The 20,403-nt window shown below is 36.2% G+C and overlaps 1 protein-coding gene across 1 annotated transcript in view; it reads right to left on the bottom strand.

Moving 5' to 3' along the window:
- The window catches only part of ATRNL1 (attractin like 1), an 845,855-nt gene that overhangs the window by 615,124 nt on the left and 210,328 nt on the right, over window positions 1-20,403 (bottom strand). The window contains exon 18 of the mRNA XM_030941431.1: window positions 9,090-9,308. Within this exon, the coding sequence (XP_030797291.1) occupies window positions 9,090-9,308 (219 nt within the window). The remainder of the gene's footprint in view (window positions 1-9,089; window positions 9,309-20,403) is intronic.

Here is a 20,403-nt window from a genome sequence, read left to right as displayed (position 1 = left end):
TGTTCATAAAGTGATCCTATCAACTGGAGATACTATTTATGAAAAAGGTATTAAAACATTTCACAAGCTCTGCAAAAAGAGGAAAAGAATTTTAAGTCGCCTGGGATGTGCGTATGAAAGAAAAACACCACTTGTGAGAACTTAAAGGCTATGTCAGGCTTATATGGTAATTTTAAATTCACATTATACATTTGGTGAACAAACTACCAAGTAAAACATTAATATAAACCTGCTCTGCAAACAAAAAAATACCCACAGATATTGTAAAAGCAGATTTAAATGGCCCTTGTAGATACATCCACAAACCAGGTTATACAAATATACTACAAGAAAGGAATTGGTAAAATTTTTTTTACATAAAGGACCAGACAGTGTTTTATGCTTTGTAGGCCACCCTCTGTCATAACTATTCCTTTCTGCAACTGTAGTGCAAAAGCAAACAAACATAACACACAAATAACTGAGTAAAGTTGTATTTTGATAAAAGTTTCTTTACATAAATCTGCAGTAGACCAGATTTGGCCTACCAACCTTGGTTTGCCAAACCCTGACAAGGAAGAGAAAAAACAATTCTAAATTAAATCTCAAAATAAAAAATTCAAAAACACCATAAAAACCAGGAGATTAAAAAGAGAGAGAGAGAGAGAGTTGATTAAAACAAAGAATACACATAAAAGATAAAAATAGGTCGGGCACGGTGGCTCACGCCTGTAATCCTAGCACTTTGGTAGGCCGAGTCTGGCAGATCACGAGGTCAGGAAATTGAGACCATCCTGGCTAACACAGTGAAACCCCATCTCTACTAAAAATACAAAAAATTTAGCCGGGCGTGGTGGCAGGCGCCTGTAGTCCCAGGTACTAGGGAGGTTGAGGCAGGAGAATGGCATGAACCCGGAAGGCGGAGCTTGCAGTGAGCCGAGATCGCGCCACCGCACTCCAGTCTGGGCGACAGAGCAAGACTCTGTCTCAAAAACAACAACAACAAAAAAAGATAAAAAATATTCAAAAATAATTAAAGATATAAAAAATAAGGTGCCAGGCACAGTGGCTCACGCCTGTAATCCCAGCACTCTGGGAGGCCGAGGTGCGTGGATCATCTGAGGTCAGGAGTTGAAAATCAGCCTGGCCAACACAGCAAAACCCTGTCTCTACTAAAAATACAAAATTAGTCAGGTGTGGTGGCATGTGCCTGTAATCCCAGCTACTCAGGAGACTGAGGCAGGAGAATTGCTTGAAGCCAGGAGGCGGAGGTTGCAGTGAGCTGAGATCGCGCTATTGCACTCCAGTCTGGGCAACAAGAGTGAAACTGTGTCTCAATAAATAAATAAAGAGGGAGGGAGGGAGGGAGGGAGGGAGGGAGGGAGGGAGGGAGGAAGGAAGGAAGGAAGGAAGGAAGGAAGGAAGGAAGGAAGGAAGGAAGGAAGGAAGGAAGGAAGGAAGGAAGGAAGGAAGGAAGGAAGGAAGGGAAGGAAGGAAATCATGCCTGAAGAAAGGTATGATGACAATGTCTCATCAAATAGAGAATATCAACAAAGAAATAAAAATTGTGAAGAAACATACAATAACAAAAAATACACTATAAGAATTCAACAGAAGATCTGAACTGGTAGAAAAATAATCGGCAAGCTTAAAGATAGACCGACAGATTATGTAATCCAAAATACAGAGAGAACTAGGAATGGAGAAAAGTAAGCAGAGCTTGGAAAAACATATGCGACATCATTAATTTTACCATCATATGAATAATAGAAACACTGGAAAGAGAGAAGGGAGAAAGAGAAAAGAAACTAAAAAGTATTTGAAAACATAGTTTCTGAAAACTCAAATTTGATGAAAAACATTAACTTACACATGCAAGAAACCTAAAAAACTCTAAAAAGGACAAACACAAAGAGATCTAAAAAAGACCCATTATAATTAAAATGATGAAAGCAACAACAAGGACAAAATCTTGAAAGAAGAAAGAGATAAAATCATTTCTCACTTACAAAAAAGCCCAGTGATATTAACAACTGATTTTAAATCAGAAATAATAGAGGCCAGTAAGCAGTACAATAATATATACTCAAAAGAACAATGCCAACCAAGAATCCTCTATCAAGCAAAGCTACATTTAAAAAATTAGAGAAATAATGACATTCCTAAATATTAAAACATTAGGAGAATTAGATGCTAGAAGGCTAGCCATACAAGAAATACTAAAGGAAGTTGTTCACAGGAAAGCAAGTGACCCAGACGGTAATTCAACTCCATGCAAAAAGAAAAACAGTAGTGGTAATTATTGTGTAATAATAAAACCAGGAAATGCATATTTATTTTCCTTTTTTCTATTACCTGATATTTTTAAATAATTATTTTTTGATATGTGTATATAATGGTATTATTTGTCCTATAACCATAAAAATGCAACATCTTTACCAATAAAAGCACAGAATAGGTGAGTCAAGAAAACCTGTGTTGGGCTAAAGATACAATACCTGACGGTTTGGAGCCACAGGAACAAATAAAGAAAATCAGAAATGGTAAAAAGGTTAATATAATAAGAGCTATAAATATATGCTTGCCCTCCTTTCATCATTTAAATTCTTTAAAAGATATAAAATTATATAAAGTAATAATTTTAATAAAGTACTGTTGGGTCCACAACATATATAGATGTAGTAGTAAAAATAAGACAAAAATGAAGAAAAAGAATAGACCTATTTGAATAGCATTATTATATCTCACTGGTATTAATATAAATCTGAAAAATATTTTAACAAGTTAAAATGTATATGTTAAAGGTTTCTAGGTCTTTCATCTCCTTGGTTAAATTTATCCCTAAGTATTTTAATTATATGTAGCTACTATAAATGGTATTACCTTCTTGATTTCCTTTTCTCCTAGTCATTGTTCATGTGTAAAAATGCTACTGATTTTTGTGTGTTCATTGGGCATTCTGTAACTTTACTGAATTCATCTGTCAGTACTAACAGTTTCTTGATAGAATCTTTATGCTTTTCTACATATAAGATCATGTAACCTGCAAACAGGTACAATTTGACTCCCTTCTTTCCAATTTAGATCCATTTAATTTCTTGCTTTTGCCTAACTGCTCAGTCTGAAGACTTTCATGACTATGTTAAACAAGAGTGGTGCAAGTGGGCATCCCTGTGTTGTTCCACTTCTTTAAAAAAAAGCTTTCGGCTTTCCCTCTTCGGTATTATGATAGCTATGTTCAGACAAGCAAAAACAGGGAATTCATCACCACTAGCCAAGTCCCGAAACAGACACTTCAGGAAGTGAAAGGACAATATTTGCCATTATGAAAACAAATGAAAATCTAAAACTCCCTGATGAAGCAAGGACACAAATAAGAAAAAGAAAGGACTCAAATGCTACCACTACAGAAAACTAAAAAGCCACAATGATAAACAATAAGAGAGAAAGGAGCAAAGGATATATAAAACAACCACAAATCATTAACAAAGTGCCATAAATAAGCCCTCACATATCAATAGTAACTTTTAATGTAAACGAATTAAACTTTCCACTTAAAAATCACAGACTTGCTGACCCTCAAGGTCAGAGATCCCAGAAGAAGGAGCAGGCACCCATCTGTGCTGTTCTCCAGTCTCCTTGAGTGATATCTCCAGATGCAGGAGCGAAGGAGATGAATAGGGGCTGAAGTGAACCCTCAGCAAACCACAGCAGTCCTACATAAGAGGGACCTGATCATTGAAAGAAAAACAAACAGAAAGCAACAACAACAAAAAAAGGCCCCACGAAAAACCCTATCCAAAGGTAAACAGCCTCAAAGAGAACAGACAAACTGAAACTCAAACTCAAAACCAGACAAACTCAAGAAGATGAGAAAGAATCAACAACAACAACAACAAAAATGCCAAAAACCCAAAAGGCCAAAGTGCCTATTCTCCTCCGAACGACCACAACATCTCTCCAGCAAGGGCACAGAACTGGACAGACGATGAGATGGACAAATTCTCAGAAGCGGGCTTCAGAAGGCAGGTAATAAAAAACTACACTGAGCTAAGGGAAGCTAAGAACTTTGATCAAATGTTACAAGAGCTGGTAACTAGGATAACCAGTTTAGAGAGAAACATAAATGATTTGATGGAGCTGAAAAAACAGCACAAGAACTTCATGAAGCAAACACAAGTATCAATAGCCAAAGTGACAAAGCGGAAGAAAAAATATAAGAGTTTGAAAATCACCTTGCTGAAATAAGGCATGCAGACAAGACTACAGAAAAAAAGAATGAAAAGAAACAAAGCTTCCAAGAAACATGGGACCTTGTAAAGAGACCAAACCTGCAATTGATTGGAATACCTGAAGTAGACAGGGAGAATGCAAACAAGCTGGAAAACACACTTCAGAATATTATCCAGGAGAATTTCCCCAACCTAGCAAGACAGGCCAATATTCAAATTTTGGAAATACAGAGAACACCACTAAGATACTCCATGAGAAGATCAAGCAAAGACACATAATCATCAGATTCTCTAAGGGCAAAATGAAGGCAAAAATGTTAATGGCAGCCAGACAAAAAGACCAGGTCACCTACAAATGGAAGCCCAACAGACTAACAGTGGACCTCTCAGCAGAAACTCTACAAGCCAGAGGAGACTAGGGACCAATATTCAGCATTCTTAAAGAAAATAATTTTCAACCCAGAATTTCATATCCAGCCAAACTAAGCTTAATAAGAGGAGAAATGAAATATTTTCCAGACAAGCAAATGCTAAAGGATTTTGTTACCACCAGGCCTTCCTTGCAAGAGATCCTAAAAGAAGCACTAAATACAGAAAGGAAAAGCCGGTACCAGCCACTACTAAAACATACCAAGATATAAAGATCAATGACACTATGAAGAAACTGCATCAACTAGTGTGCTAAATAACCAGATGGCATCATGATGACAGGATGACAGGATTCACACATAACAGTATTAACCTTAAATATAAATGAGCTAAATCCCCCAATTAAAAGACACAGACTTACAAATTGGATAAAGAGTCAAGACCAATCAGTGTGCTGTATTCAGGAGACCCATCTCATAGGCAAAGACACACATAGGCTCAAAATAAAGGGATGGAGAAAAATTTACCAAGCAAATGGAAAGTAAAAAAAAAAAAAAAAAAAAAAAAAAAAAAAAAAAAAAGCGGGGTGCAATACTAGTCTCTGACAAACAGACTTTAAACCAACAAAGATCAAAAAAGAAAAAAAAAAGCATTACATAATAGTAAAGAGAACAATTCAACAAGAGAGTTAAACTATTCTAAATATATATGCACCCAATTACATAAAACAAGTTCGTAGAGACCTGCAAAGAGACTTAAGACTCCCACACAGTAATAGTGGGACACTTTAACACCTCACTGTCAATATTAGACAGATTGAGACAAAAAATTAACAAGGATATTCATGACTTGAACTCAGCTCTGCATCAAGTAGACCTAATAGACATCTACAAAACTCTCCACCCCAAACCAACAGAATATACATTCTTCTCAGTGCCATATTCTAAAATTGATTCTAAAATTGACCACATAATTGGAAGTAAAACATCCTCAGGAAATGGAAAAGAACTGAAATCATAAACAGTCTCTCAGACAACAGGGCAATCAAATTAGAACTCAGGATTAAGAAACTTACTCAAAATCACACACTTATATGGAAATTGAACAATTTGCTCCTGAATGACTCTTGGGTAAATAATGAAATTAATGCAGAAAGCAAGAAGTTATTTGAAAACAATGAGAACAAAGAGACAAAATACCAGAATCTCTGGGACACAGCTAAAGGAGTGTTCAGAGAGAAAGTTATAGCACTAAATACCCACATGAGAAAGATGGAAAGATCTCAAATTGACACCCTAACATCACAACTAAAAAAACTAAAGAAGCAACAGCAAACAAATCCAAAAGCTAGCAGAAGACAAGAAATAATTGAGATCAGAGCAGAACTAAAAGAGATGGAGACGTGAAAAACCCTCTAAAAAAAAATCAATGAATCCAGGATGGTTTTTTTGAAAAATTAACAAAATAGAATGCTAGCTAGACTAACAAAGAAGGAAAGAAAAAAGAAACAAATAGACACAATAAAAAAATGATAAAGGGGACATGACCACTGACCCCACAGAAATACAGACTATCATCAGAGAATACTATAAACAACACCCCTATGCAAATAAACTAGAAAACCTAGAAGAGATGGATAAATTCCTGGACACATACACCCTCCCAAGACTAAACCAGGAAGATGTTGAATCCCTGAATAGACCAATAACAGTTCTGAAATTGAGGGAGTAATTAATAGCCTACCAACCAAAAAAGCCCAGGACCAGACAGATTCACAGCCAAATTCTACCAGAGGTACAAACAGGAGCTGGTACCATTCCTATTGAAACTATTCCGAACAACTGAAAGGGACAGACTCTTCTCTAACTAATTTTATGACGCCAGCATCAACCTGATACCAAAACCGGGAAGAGACACAACAAAAAAAGAAAATTCTGGCCGATTTCCCTGATGAACATCAATGTGAAAATCCTCAATAAAATACTGGTAAACCAAATCCAGCAGCACATCAAAAAACTTATCCACCAGAAGTCAACTTCATCCCTGGGATGCAAGGCTAGTTCAACATATATAAATCAATAAACATAACTCCTCAAATAAACAGAACCAAAGCCAAAAAGTACGTGATTATCTCAATAGATGCAGAAAAGGCCTTTGATAAAATTCAACATCCTTTCATGTTAAAACTCTCACTAAACTAGGTATTGATGGAACATAGCTCAATAATAGGAGTTTCTTATGACAATCCCACAGCCAATATCATATTAAATGGGCAAAAGCTGGAAGTATTTGCTTTGAAAACCAGTATACGACAAGAATGCTCTCTCTCACCACCCCTATCCATCATGGTACTGGAAGTTCTGGCAAGGGCTATCAGGCAAGAGAAAGAAATAAAGGGTATTCAAACAGGAAAAGAAGAAGTCAAGTTTCCTCTGTTTGCAGACCACATGATTTTATGTTTAGAAAACCCCATCATCTCAGCCCAAAAACTACTTAAATTGATAATCAACTTCAGCAAAGTCTCAGGATACAAAATCAGTTTGCAAATATCACAAGCATTCCTTTACACCAACAATACACAAGGAGACAGCCAAATCATGAATGAACTCCCATTCACAATTGTTACAAAGAGAATAAAATACCTAGGAATACAGTTAACAAGGGATATGAAGGACGTCTTCAAGGAGAACTACAAAGCACTGCTCAATGAAATAAGATAGGACATAAACAAATGGAAAAACATTCTATTCTCATGGATAGGAAGAATCAACATCGTAAAAATGGCCACACTGCCCAAAGTAATGTATACATTAAATGCTATTCCCATCAACCTACCATTGACATTCTTCACAGAATTAGAAAAAACTACTTTAAATTTCATATGGAATCAAAGAAGACCCCCACATAGGCAAGATGATCCTAAGCAAAAAGAACAAAGCTGGAGGCATCATGCTACCTGACTTCAAACTATACTACAAGACTACAGTAACCAAAACAGACATAGACCAATGGAACAGAACAGAGACCTCAGAAATAACACCACACATCTACAACCATCTGATCTTCAACAAACCTGACAAAAACAAGCAATGGGGAAAGGATATCCTATTCAATAAATGGTGCTGGGAAAACTGGCTTGCCATATGCAGAAAACTGAAACTGGACCCATTCCTTACAGCTTATATAAAAATTAACTCAAGATGGATTAAAGAGTTAAATGTAAAACCTAAAACCATAAAACAAAAAAACCTAGAAGAAAACCTAGACAATAACATTCAGGACATAGGCGTGGGCAAAGACTTCATAACGAAAATCCCAAAAGCAGCTACAACAAAAGTCAAAATTGACAAATAATATCAAATTAAACTAAAGAGCTTCTGCACAGCAAAAGAAACTATCATCAGCATGAACAGGTAACCTACAGAATAGGAGAAAAATTTTGCAATCTACTCATCTGACATAGGTCTAATATCAATAATTTACAAGGAACTTAAAGTTACAAGAAAAGAAATGAACAACTCCATAAAAAACTGGCAAAGGATATGAACAGCCACTTCTCAAAAGAAGACATTTACACAGCCAACAAACATATGAAATAAAGCTCGACATCACTGATCATTAGAGAAATGCAAATCAAAACCACAATGAGATTATTAAAAAGTCAAGAAACAACAGATGCTGGCGAGACTGTGGAGAAATAGGCTTGTTTTTATACTGTGATTCCTCAAGGATCTAGAACCAGAAATACCATTTGATCAAGCAGTCTCATTACTGGGTATATACATAAAGAAATATAAATCATTCTACTATAAAGACACATGCACAGGTATGTTTATTATAGAACTACTTGCAATAGCAAAGTCATGGAACCAACCAAAACGCCCATTAATGATAGACTAGATATAGAAAATGTGGTTCACATACACCATGGAATACTGCATAGCCATAAAGTAATGAGATCATGTCCTTTGCAGGGACATGGATGGAGCTGGAAGTCATCATCCTCAGCCAACTAACACAGGAACAGAAAACGAAACACTGCATGTTCTCACTCCTAAGTGGGAGTTGAACAATGAGAACACATGGACACAGGGAGGGGAACAACATGACCAGGGCCTGTTGCGGGGTTGTGGGTGAGGGGAGGGAACTCAGAGGATGGCTCAATAGGAGCAGCAAACCACCATGTCGCACATATACCTATGGAACCTGCATGTTCTGCACATGTACCCCAGAACTTAAACTAAATAACAAAATATTTAAAAAGAAATGAAAGCCAATCATGATATTCCACGAATTCATTTAGCCTAGCTAATGATTCTAAACAGAATACCAGTTGCATAACTGAGACAGATATAGTCTATGGAAAAATTTTTCATCTTTGACATTTTAGTCTCATTTTCATTGTTCTTTTTTTTTCTAAAGCTAAATTTCCTTTATTATAAGAACGGAAAACTCCTTCTAGGATCCCTTAAGCAGAAACTGAAATTGTTTCCATCACATTATTATTACCTGGACACTGGATAAAGGACCACTCATAGCTCTTTTCTTTGGGGCAAAGATTGGTGTCAAGAACCATCTCATTGTGGTGCATTCCAATAAGCTTCATTGGTCCCCGTGAAGAACCTTCAATGCAATGTCCTCTTCCTGTATTACTAGGATCATTGCACCAGCCACATCCAGGCTGTTCCAAACACTGTCCACAGGTTCTCAATCCAGAACAATTTTGAGCTGCGTGACAGGAACATTGACAAATATGTTAACCTGACTATACATTCAAACAGAATTACAGGCTAATAAAAAAAAATAAATATGATCATGATAAAAACAATGAAAGGTCATCTATAGTTAATGTAAACATTTTTGCAATAATACTTACAAGACAGCAATTACTAAAAGCAAATACATCACAAACAAAGAGGTGATAAACAGGCCGCCATAGGAGTGAAAAAAGGCGTGGTTAACCATGACATGGAGAAAAATAAAATCAGTATTGAAGACTCCTGAAAATTTTGGCAGTACTAGAACTTCTGGGGAGCTCATCTAGGGCCCTACAGACCACCTTTATTATTGTCTGTGATATAAAGCCATGTTAGCCATTCTTATTTTGCCTTGTAAGAACCTTCAACAAAAGAACTCTCTGTATTCTGCCTGTGGACATCCAGTGTAAGTGATGTCTGCCCACTTCCTGAGATTGCTGGGCTATACTTGGACTACCTGTTTTGGATAATGCTCCTCACAAGGGTCCAAGATACTAGTATTTGGCTACTATGTGATGAATAAACTTAATCTCATCCAAAAAGTCAAGCTGGGTGGGAACAGGAAAACCTAGTACTCTCCTTCAGCCAGGCAACCAGAGCACACATTCTAATTATCAGGGCTATAAAACACTCCATAACTCATTTGCTGATACTCAACCTTTGTTGTTGTTGGTTTTTTTGTTTTTTTGTTTTTTGATTCAGGTATAACCTATGAGACTCAGCAAAGCCTATGAATATGGTAATGTTTGCCAAAGATAAGCAGACATTATAGTCAAAACATCACAGTCATAGCCATTGCTATGAAATGTTTTAAACTTTGACTTAACAACCAAAGCATCTTACATTAAGCTGAGAGACTTTTTTTACTATTATTTAGCTAGGAATAGTATATTTTGTCTTGGGGATTATTTATAAACAGAAGATAGTGACAGACATACAAGGCATAAGAATGATGTCTTCTGGTCACATGAAAGAAAAAACAACAGAAGAAATAAATAGAAAAAAATGGTAGATTTCTGGCAGACTCAATTTCATTGTATGTTAATGGCTTAGCTGCCACTCAGTGTTTAATTCTACTGGAAACGAAAACGTTCCTAAGAAAACTACGAACAACAATGGCACAAATTTCTCAGTGAACATCAGGAACTTGATATCGTTGACTGTGCACAGATAATAGATTACTGGATTTAAAAATTTACCAATTATAACATTATTTGTAGTTGTCAATCCTTTGAGGGGTAAGGATCTCATAGGAAGGTAGAGAGTAAGTACCATCTCCTGTATTTTCTTAATAAGAAATAAAAAAGGAAGAATACCCTTTGAGTCATTAAATACAAGTGGCTAATGTTAAATTTGTAGATAAATAATTCATTGACACAGAGTCTTCCTTTAAAATCTTACATTTTTTCAACAGTACACACTGTTAAATGACACAATTTTTTAAATGCTTAGATAACTGAACATTTACTATTTACCATATCCCTCCTTAGTTTTGTTGGCTTAAAATACTTATCATATATCTATGATTAGTTAGCCCACAGTATTGCTAACTAGTTTATTATAATTGTTTTCAAAACTATATTGGGTTACTATGCTATCAACAGGACACAAGGGAAAATATCTCATTAGTAATATTGGCTTGGCATTCCAGTTATTTACTATCATGTAATGATTTGTATCATATATCATGTGAGGAGAAAGTAAATCTTTAGTGAGACTCACCCTTAATAAATCAAATTTTCTACTATTGTTATACAGGTATTTCCTAAGAAAGTAAGTTTTATTTTAAAACTATCTTTTTTTAAGAAAGGATCACGATACCTGCTTTAGCAACAGCCAGATTTTACCTGTGGACACCACCTATTGACCTAAAGTCTGAATTGTTCAACCCAGTGAATAAAATACTGGGGATGGAGAAAATAAATAAATAAAAAAGTCACACCACTGGCAAATGAAATAAGCTTCATGATACCTCTGCCATTCCAACCCCACAGGAGACAGTGAACCTGCTTATAAATGGAACACATCACTACTACATCCAGCATCTGAGAAAGCCACCATGAAAAGGCCCTTTATAACCAAGGAACTCATACAGAGTCTTCACGACTAAAAGCACCAAGAGCCAAATTAGATTAAAATAAACTACAAACATTAAAGTCACATCCTCAAGGGGAAAAAAAGACATGAAAAAAGCACAGTTGAATCAAAAACAAATTCAAAAATAATTATAAAAGCCCACAGAAGTAAGAAGGAACCAGAAAAATAATTCTGGCAATACGAAAAACTGGGGTTTTATAATGCCGCCAAAAGATCAAACTAGCTCTTCAGCAATAGATCCAAACCAAGATGAAATCCTTGATTTGCCAGACAAAGAATTCAGAACTATTATGTTACTCAAGAAGATAAAAGAGAAAGGTGAAAACCAACATAAGAAAATTTAAAAAAACAATTCAGGATATATAAGTAAAAATTTTAACAAAACATTAAAAAAAAAAAAAACTTCTGGAAATGAAAGGCACATTTAGAAAACTGCAAAATCCAAGTGGAAAGTTTTAACAATACTTTGTCTTAGACAACTACTCTAAGACAAAGTAGAAGAAATAATTTCAAACCTCATAGACAAAGCTTTTGAATTATACCAATCAAACAAAAATAAAGAAAAAATAATTTAAAAAAGGAACAAAGTATCCAAGAAATATGAGATTAGGTAAAACAGCCAAACCTAAGAATCACTGGTGTTCCTGAGGGAAAAGAAAAAGAAAAACATTTGAAAAAATTTATTTGAAGGAATAACTTGAGAAAGACATCCCTGGCTTTCCTAGAGATTTAGACACCCAAATACAAGAAGCTCAAAGAGCTCCTGAGAGATTCATTGCGCAAATGACATTACCAATGTATATAGTCATCATTCTATCTGAAGTCAACATGAATAAAAGAATTCTAAGAGCACTAAGACAAAAGTATCTGATAATCTATAAAGAAACACCTATCAGACTAATAGTAGACTTCTCAGCAGAAACCTTACAAGCCAGAAGGGATCAAGGTTCTCTATTTACCCACCCTAAGCAGAATAACTGCCAGCCAATAATTTTGTATCCAACAAAACTAACTTTCACAAATTAAGGAGAAATAAAGTCCTTTTCAGACAAGCAAATGCTAAGGATTTTGTCACTAACAGACCAGCCCTACAAGAAAAGCTAAAAGGAGTTCTAAATCTTAAAATGAAAGGTCAATATGCACCAGAATAGAACCTCTTAAAAGTATAAAACTCACAGGGCCTATAAAGTAATAACACAATGAGGAAAACAAAGTAACTAGGTAACAATCAACATGATGACTAGAAATGTACCCCACATCTCAATATTAATGTTACATGTAAATGGTATAAATACTCCACATAAAAGACATAGATTGGTAGAATGGATGAAAAATCACAAACAAAATATCTGCTATCTTCAAGAGACATATCTAACATTTAAAGATTCTTTTATAGACTCAAGGTAAAGGGATGGAAAAAGATATTCAATCCAAATGGAAACCAAAAGCAAGCAGGAATAGCTATTCTTGTATCAGATAAAACAGACTTTAAAGGAACAACAGTAAAGAAAAACACAAAGAAGTTCATTATATAATGATAAAAGTATCAATGCAACAAGAAGATATTACAATCTAAAATATATATTCACCTAACACTAGAGCTCCCAAAATCATAAAACAATCACTACTAGACCTAAGAAAGAGATAGACAGCAGCACAATAATGGTGGAGGACTCCAACACTCCACTACACAGATCATCAAAGCAGAAAGTCATCAAAGAAACACTGGACTTAAATTACACTCTAAAACAAATGGACCTAACAGATATTAACAGAACATTCTACCCAAGAACTGCAGAATATGCATTCTTCTCATCAGCACATGGAACATTTTCCAAGATAGACCATATGACAGGCGACAAAACAAGTCTCAATAAGTTCTAAAAAATCAAAATCAGCCAGGCGCGGTGGCTCACGCCTGTAATCCCAGCACTTTGGGAGGCCAAGGCGGGTGGATCATGAGGTCAGGAGTTTGAGACCAGCCTGACCAACATGGTGAAACCCCGCTCTACTAAAAATACAAAAATTAGCCGGATGTGGTGGCATGTGCCCGTAATCCCAGCTACTCGGGAGGCTGAGGTAGAAAAATTGCTTGAATCTGGGAGGTGGAGGTTGCAGTGAGCCGAGGTTGTGCCACGGCACTCCAGCCTGGGCCACAGAGCAAGATTCTGTCTCAAAAACAAACAAACAAAAATCAAAATCATATCAAGTATCTTCTCAGACCACAGCAGAATGAAACTAGAAATCAATTCTAAAAGGAACCTTCAAAGCTATGTAAATACATGGAAATTTAACAATCTGCTCCTGAATGATTTTGGGTTAACATTAAATCAAGATGGAAAATTTTAAATTGTGCAAAAAGAACAATAACTGTGATACAAGTTATCTAAACCTTGAATATAGCAAAAGCTGTGCTAAGAGAAAAGTTTATAGCACTAAGTGCCTGCATCAAAAAGTCTGCTAGATCACACACTGACAACCTAATGTCACATCCCAAGGAACTAGAGAAATAAGAACAAACCAAACCCAAAGCTAGGAGAATAAAATAAATGACAAATATCAGAGCAGAACTAAATAAAATTGAAACCAAGAAAATACAAAAGACCAATGAAATGAAACGTTGTCTTTTTGAAAAGATAAAATTGATAGACCATTAGTTAGATTAACAAATAAGAGAGGATTCAAATAAGTTTAATTAGAAATGAAAATTGAGACATTACAAACAACATCACAGAAATACAAAATATCATTTGAGACAACTCTGAACACTTCTATGCATACAAACTAGAATATCTAGTGGAAATGGAAAAATTCCTGGAAACATACAACTCTCCTAACTTAAATCAGGAAGAAATCAAAACCCAGAACAGATCGGTAACAAGCAGTGGGACTGAATCAGTAATACAAATTTGCCAGCCAAAAAAGTCAAGGGTCGGAGGATTCACAGCCGAATTCTACTAGATATTCAAAGAATTGGTACCAATCCTACTGAAACTGTTGCAAAAGACTGAGAAATAGGAAATTTTTCCTAACTCATTCTATGAAGCCAGTATCACCCTGATAGCAAAGTCAGGGAAGAAAATAAGAAAACCACAGACTAATATCCCTGATGAACATAAATGAAAAAATCCTCAACAAAATACTAGCAAGCTGAATCCAACGGCACGTCAAAAAGATAATTCATCATGATTAAGTAGGTTTCATCCCAGGGATGGTTCAACATATGCAAGTCAATAATTATGATTCATCATATAAAATGAATTAAAAACAAAAGTGATATGATAATCTCAAATAATTACAGGAAAAGCACTCAATAAAATCCAGCATATCTTTATAATTAAAAACCCTCAACAAACTAGGCAGATAAGGAACATACCACACAATAATAAAAGCCATATATGACAAACCCACAGCAAACATCCTAGTGAATGGGGAAATGTTGAAAGCATTACCTCCAAGTACTAGAAGAAGATAGGTAGGCCCACTTTCATCACTTCTACTTAACATAGTACTGGAAATCCTACCCAAAGCAATCAGGCAAGAGAAAGAAATAAAGGGCATCCAAATAGGAAACAAGGAAGTCAAACTATCCTTTTTTGCCAATGATATGATTGTATACCTAGAAAACCCTAAAGACTATGAAGTGATTTTATACTGTATACCTAGAAAACCCTAAGACTTTGATATGATCATATACCTAGAAAACCCTAAAGAGTCCTCCAAAAGACTCCCAGATTTGATAAATCAATTCAGTAAAACAATGTGCACAAATCAGTAGCACTGCTATACACCAAAAATGACCAACCTGAGAATCAAATCAAGAACTCAATCCCTTTTACAACAAATAAAATATCTAGGAATATACTTAACCAAGGAGGTAAAATATCCCTACAAGGAGAACTACAAAACATAGCTGAAAGAAATCATAGATGACAAAAACAAATAGAAACACATCCTACACTCATGGATTGGAAGAAATGATATCATGAGAATAATCACACTGCCCAAAATAATCTACAGGTTCAATGCAATTCCAATCAAATCACCAACATCATTTTTCACAGAATTAGAAAAAATAATCCTAAAATTCATATAGAGCCAAAAAAGAGCCTAAATAGCCAAACCAATCCTAAGTAAAAATAACAAATCTGGAGGCATCATATTACCTGACTTCAAATTATATTATAAGACTATGGTAATCAAAAGATACATAGAAAAATGGGGATACACAGAAAAATGGAACAGAATAGAGAACCCAGATATAAAGCCAAATACTTACAACCAACTGATTTGTTGGCAAATTATACAAAAACATAAATTGGGGAAAAGACACCCTATTCAATAAATGGTGCTGGGATAACTGGGTCAACACACATAGAAGAATGAAACTGGATCTACGTCTCTCGCCATATATAAAAATCAACTCAAGACGGATTAAAGATTTAAATCTAACACCTGAAACCATAAAAATTCTGGAAGAAACCTAAGGAAAACTCTTCTGGACACTGACATAAGCAATTTTGACTAAGATCCCAAAATCAAATGCAACAAAAACAAAAATACATAAAAGGAACCTAATTAAACTCAAAAGCTTCTACACAGCAAAACAGATAATTATTCAAGTAAGCAGACAACACACAAGACAGGAGAAAATATTTGCAAACTATGCATCTGACAATCTGACAAAGGACTAATATCCAGAATCTACAAGGAACTCAAACATATTAGCAAGAAGAAAACAAATAATCCCATCAAAAAGTAGACAAATGACATGAACAGATACTTGTCGAAAGATGATACACAAATGGCCAACAAAAGTGAAAAATGTTCCACATCACTAATCATTAGGGAAATGTAAATTTAAACCACAATGAGATATCACCTTACCCCAGACAAAATGGACATTATTAAAAAGTCAAAAAACAATAGATGTTGGCATGGATATGGATATGGTGAAAAGGGAAAGCTTATACACTGCTGGTGGTAATGTAAATTATTACAACCTATATGAAAAACAGTATGAAGGTTTCCTGAAAAACTAAAAGTAGATCTACCATTCAATCCAGTAATCCTACTACTGGGTATCTACCCAAAGGAAAATAAGTCATTATATCAAAAAGATACCTGCATGTATCTGTTTATCACAGCACAATTCACAACTGCAAAGATATGGAACCAACCTAAGTGACAATCTAGTGACAAGTGGATAAAGAAAATGCGTTATACATACACCAGGGAATATTACTGAGCCATTAAAAAGAAGAAAATAATGTCTTTTGCAGCAACTTGGATGGAGCCAACAGCATTGTTCTAAGTGAAGTAACTCAAGAATGGAAAAACAAATAGTATGTGTTGTCACTTATAAGTGGGAGCTAAGCTATGGGTTCACAGAGGCATGCAGAGTGGTATAACTGACAATGAAGACTCAGAAGAACAAAGGAGGGAGATGAGGGATAAAAAAACTATAAGTTGGATACAATGTACACCACTCAGGTGACAGGTGCACTAAAATCTCAGACTTCACCAGTATACAATTCAGCCATATAACTAAAAAACAATTGTACCCCTACAGCCACTGAAATTTTAAAACTTTAATTTAATTTAAAAAATAAATAAGGCCAGGCACGGTGGCTCACGACTGTAATCCCAGCACTTTGGGAGACCGAGGTGGACGGATCACGAGGTCAGGACTAAATCTCCTACTATTGCTTTAAACATTGCCCTGGAATTCATTTTCACAAGTAGAATATCTGACCACCCAAACTATACCAATTATTAATAATACCAAATATTAGCAAAGCTTTCTCAGAAACCATTAGTCAAAAATTGTCTTAATATATATTTCCTCTCTTCAATTTGTGAATTTTAAACAATGATATCACAATATTATAACTGAAAAATACTGGAAAATATTGCAAAATCCTATTTGTTTCTCCGTTCCAAAGAAAAATTTCCCTTAATTTCTATTTACCGGTAAACCTCAAATGAACATTGAGGCAACTTCCTGAAGGCAACTAAAAGACCACTTCCAATACAAAGTTTTGTTGATAAGTTTAAAATTATTTTAAAGACTCAAATGTTAAATGAATAGACATGTGTAGCAGAAAACGATAATGTAAATATATATAATTTATCCTGAAAAGTTAAAAAGTTAAAGTCAACAGCATACTAAAACCATTGCCAAGAAGCTGACACCTATGAAAGAGTAACACTCAGCTACTTTTGAATTGTATTTTGAACAAGAATGTCATTTTACTCCTAGTCCCTATTGTATTTCCTGGCATTTCTTCACTACTCCACAAATGTTTGTTGGTTAAAAACATGGGAAAAATTAAACAATGAAGGAGTTCGTTATTCACAGATAGTGGATCACTGCCAGGTAACTACTACTTCCAGAAATACAAAGTCTCCTTGAGGCAATGTCCAATACCCTTCTTCCCCACAACGACACACAGGTGTATAATAAAAAATCTGTGAAGGCCGGGCGCACTTGCTCACACCTGTAATCCCAGCATGTTGGGAGGCCAAGGTGGGCAGATTACTTGAAGTCAGGAGTTCAAGACCACCTGGCCAACATGGTGAAACCCCTACTAAAAACACTAAAATCATCCAGGCATGGGGGCAGGTGCCTGCAGTCCCAGCTACTCAGGAGGCTGCAGCAGGAGAACTGCTTGAACCCAGGAGGCGGAGATTGCACTGAGCCAAGATTGTGCCACTGCACTCCAGCCTGGGTGACAGAGCAAGACCCTGTCTCTAAAAAACAAAACCAAACAAACAAACCCTGTGGAATAGAAATAACTGTTAGAGTAGTACTGGACATTATCAGCACAAATGATCTATATACAGCTTCCAGAAAGGCGAACTTGACAACAGAACAGAGAACGGAACTATAGAGAAGAAAAAACAGGAAACTAGACCACCTGCTCAAGGAACAAATGGTAGAAGTAGACAATGAAGCCTCTATAATAATCAAGAAAACAAAAGAAGCAAAAGATCAAAAACAAGAGATACAATGACAGACCTGAAGATCTGACATATGCTTGCCTAGCTGACAATTCCACCAGCAATATATAGTTATCATTATTTGATTTGTCAGTGGTAGAAATTTAATTCATACCTGTGTTAAAATAGTGAATTATGTTTCACTAACCTTCTCAAAAAAAATCAGTTACAACAATTTTTATATTTGTACTGTATAATTACATTTAGGTATAAAGTTCAAATGTAGTCAAACAATATGTAATCTTTCATGCTAGCTTCATTCATTGAACAATAATGTTTGTGGAGAGACAACCACGACTATCGAGGCAGGAGAAGGCGCTCATTGTCTCATTCCCCACAAGTCTTCAACTCTTGTATTCAATTCTCCTGGGCAGCTGACTCCCAGTTTTGAAATGTTCTGCTATGCTAAAAAGGCCATTTTATGCCTGAAACCACGACACTGCCGCACACTTGACCAGGTACAACACCCCTATTCCTTATCACAATCCCTAAAAAGGGTATCAACGGGGAGCTCAACCCATAATACATCCAACCATGCCCATCCCAGGTATATCTCTCCACTTGATGCCAAGAGCCTGAAGGAACAAATGAACACAACAGCTGCAGCTGGGATTCTAGCCTGCATTGTGTTACTGTTTTGCCTTAGCTCTTCAAGCAACAGTGGTGCCCACTATGGACCAAATACATATTTAACTGGACCACTGGGAGTGATGAAAGGCCTAGAAAGTCAGTGAGTATCTACGTGCATTGCCTTAAGTAGTGGCTACCTCTAAATGGGAAGATGACTCATCTGGGCAAGAAGGACTAATATCAACTGGGTGACCATGTTGTCTAAGGGCCATACGCTTATAGGCTTCAACATAGTAGACTTACCACCAACAGGGATCTCAGAATTATGAAGTTACTGTGATAGAAGTTATTAAGAAATTATTTTAGGTAGATAGAGAGAAAAGGGATTCTTGGAAAGTTTTCATTTCTTTTTAAAACACCTCCAAAAGCATTGCTTGTCTAACAGAAAAGTCTGGGCTCTTAGAGCCAAGCCGCAACCTTTAGTATGCATACGCAAGCCATTAGAAACTGGGTCCACTCAACATGGCGATTCCTACCTTTGTCCTCTTGCCCTTGCCCCACATGTTCCTGGGAACATGGTCGCCCCCACATATCCCCGCATGTGTAGAACATCATGGTGCCCTGTATTTGCATATTAAAAGGCTAGGGTGGGAAGGCCAGGTTTTTTCCGAGGGATAAGTGAATGAATGCCTGGTCAAACCAATCCCATAAGTCCTATGCAAATCAGACACGGACTCCTCTAGCCTCTACATATACCTGCCTGGTATGCACCACACTTGGGGTTTCCTCTTTGGGCTGTGCAGCCCCCATCCCTCTGTCTCTGTAACGGCGAGCCTCTTCCTTCTGCCTTCTCTTTTCTTTCTTGCCTATTAAACTCTCCGCTCCTTAAAACCACTCCACGTGTGTCTGTGTTGTTTAATCTAATTCAACGTGAGACAAGAGCCCTGGTGTTCCTCCACTCATTGGAGCCATATCATTACTATAATTGCTAACTAGAATGGGTTGCCTCTCAGAGGAAAAACAAGAAAGCTCAAAAGGAGGGAAGGAAGAGTGGACAGGCAGAAAACAAATATTGCTGCTGGGATAGTTGTTTGTATTTTCATCAGTCAGGCTGCCAGTGGCTGCTCCTACGGAGGGACTGCAAGAAAGTCAATGATCTAGTAAGAAAGTCCTGAAGATACTTAGGAAGGTTATATAAACAAGCTGTGTTATGGCCTGCACTCCTAGGAAAACTCCAAGTGACTGTTTCCTGGAGAGAAAGGGACACAGGGAAACCAGTGGACTGATACAAAAACCTAAAATGGACCTTTGACCTTTAAAAGTTTCAAATATGACAAAAGAAGAGAGATGATGATAGTGGAGAACTTAGGACTGTTAGGAGAAAGGAATTAGAATTG

The sequence above is a fragment of the Rhinopithecus roxellana genome, chromosome 11 (genome assembly GCF_007565055.1).
Source record: "Rhinopithecus roxellana isolate Shanxi Qingling chromosome 11, ASM756505v1, whole genome shotgun sequence".
Lineage (NCBI taxonomy): Eukaryota > Metazoa > Chordata > Mammalia > Primates > Cercopithecidae > Rhinopithecus > Rhinopithecus roxellana.
The sequence above is the reverse complement of the archived record's forward strand: the minus strand, read 5'-3'. Positions and strand labels throughout refer to the sequence as shown.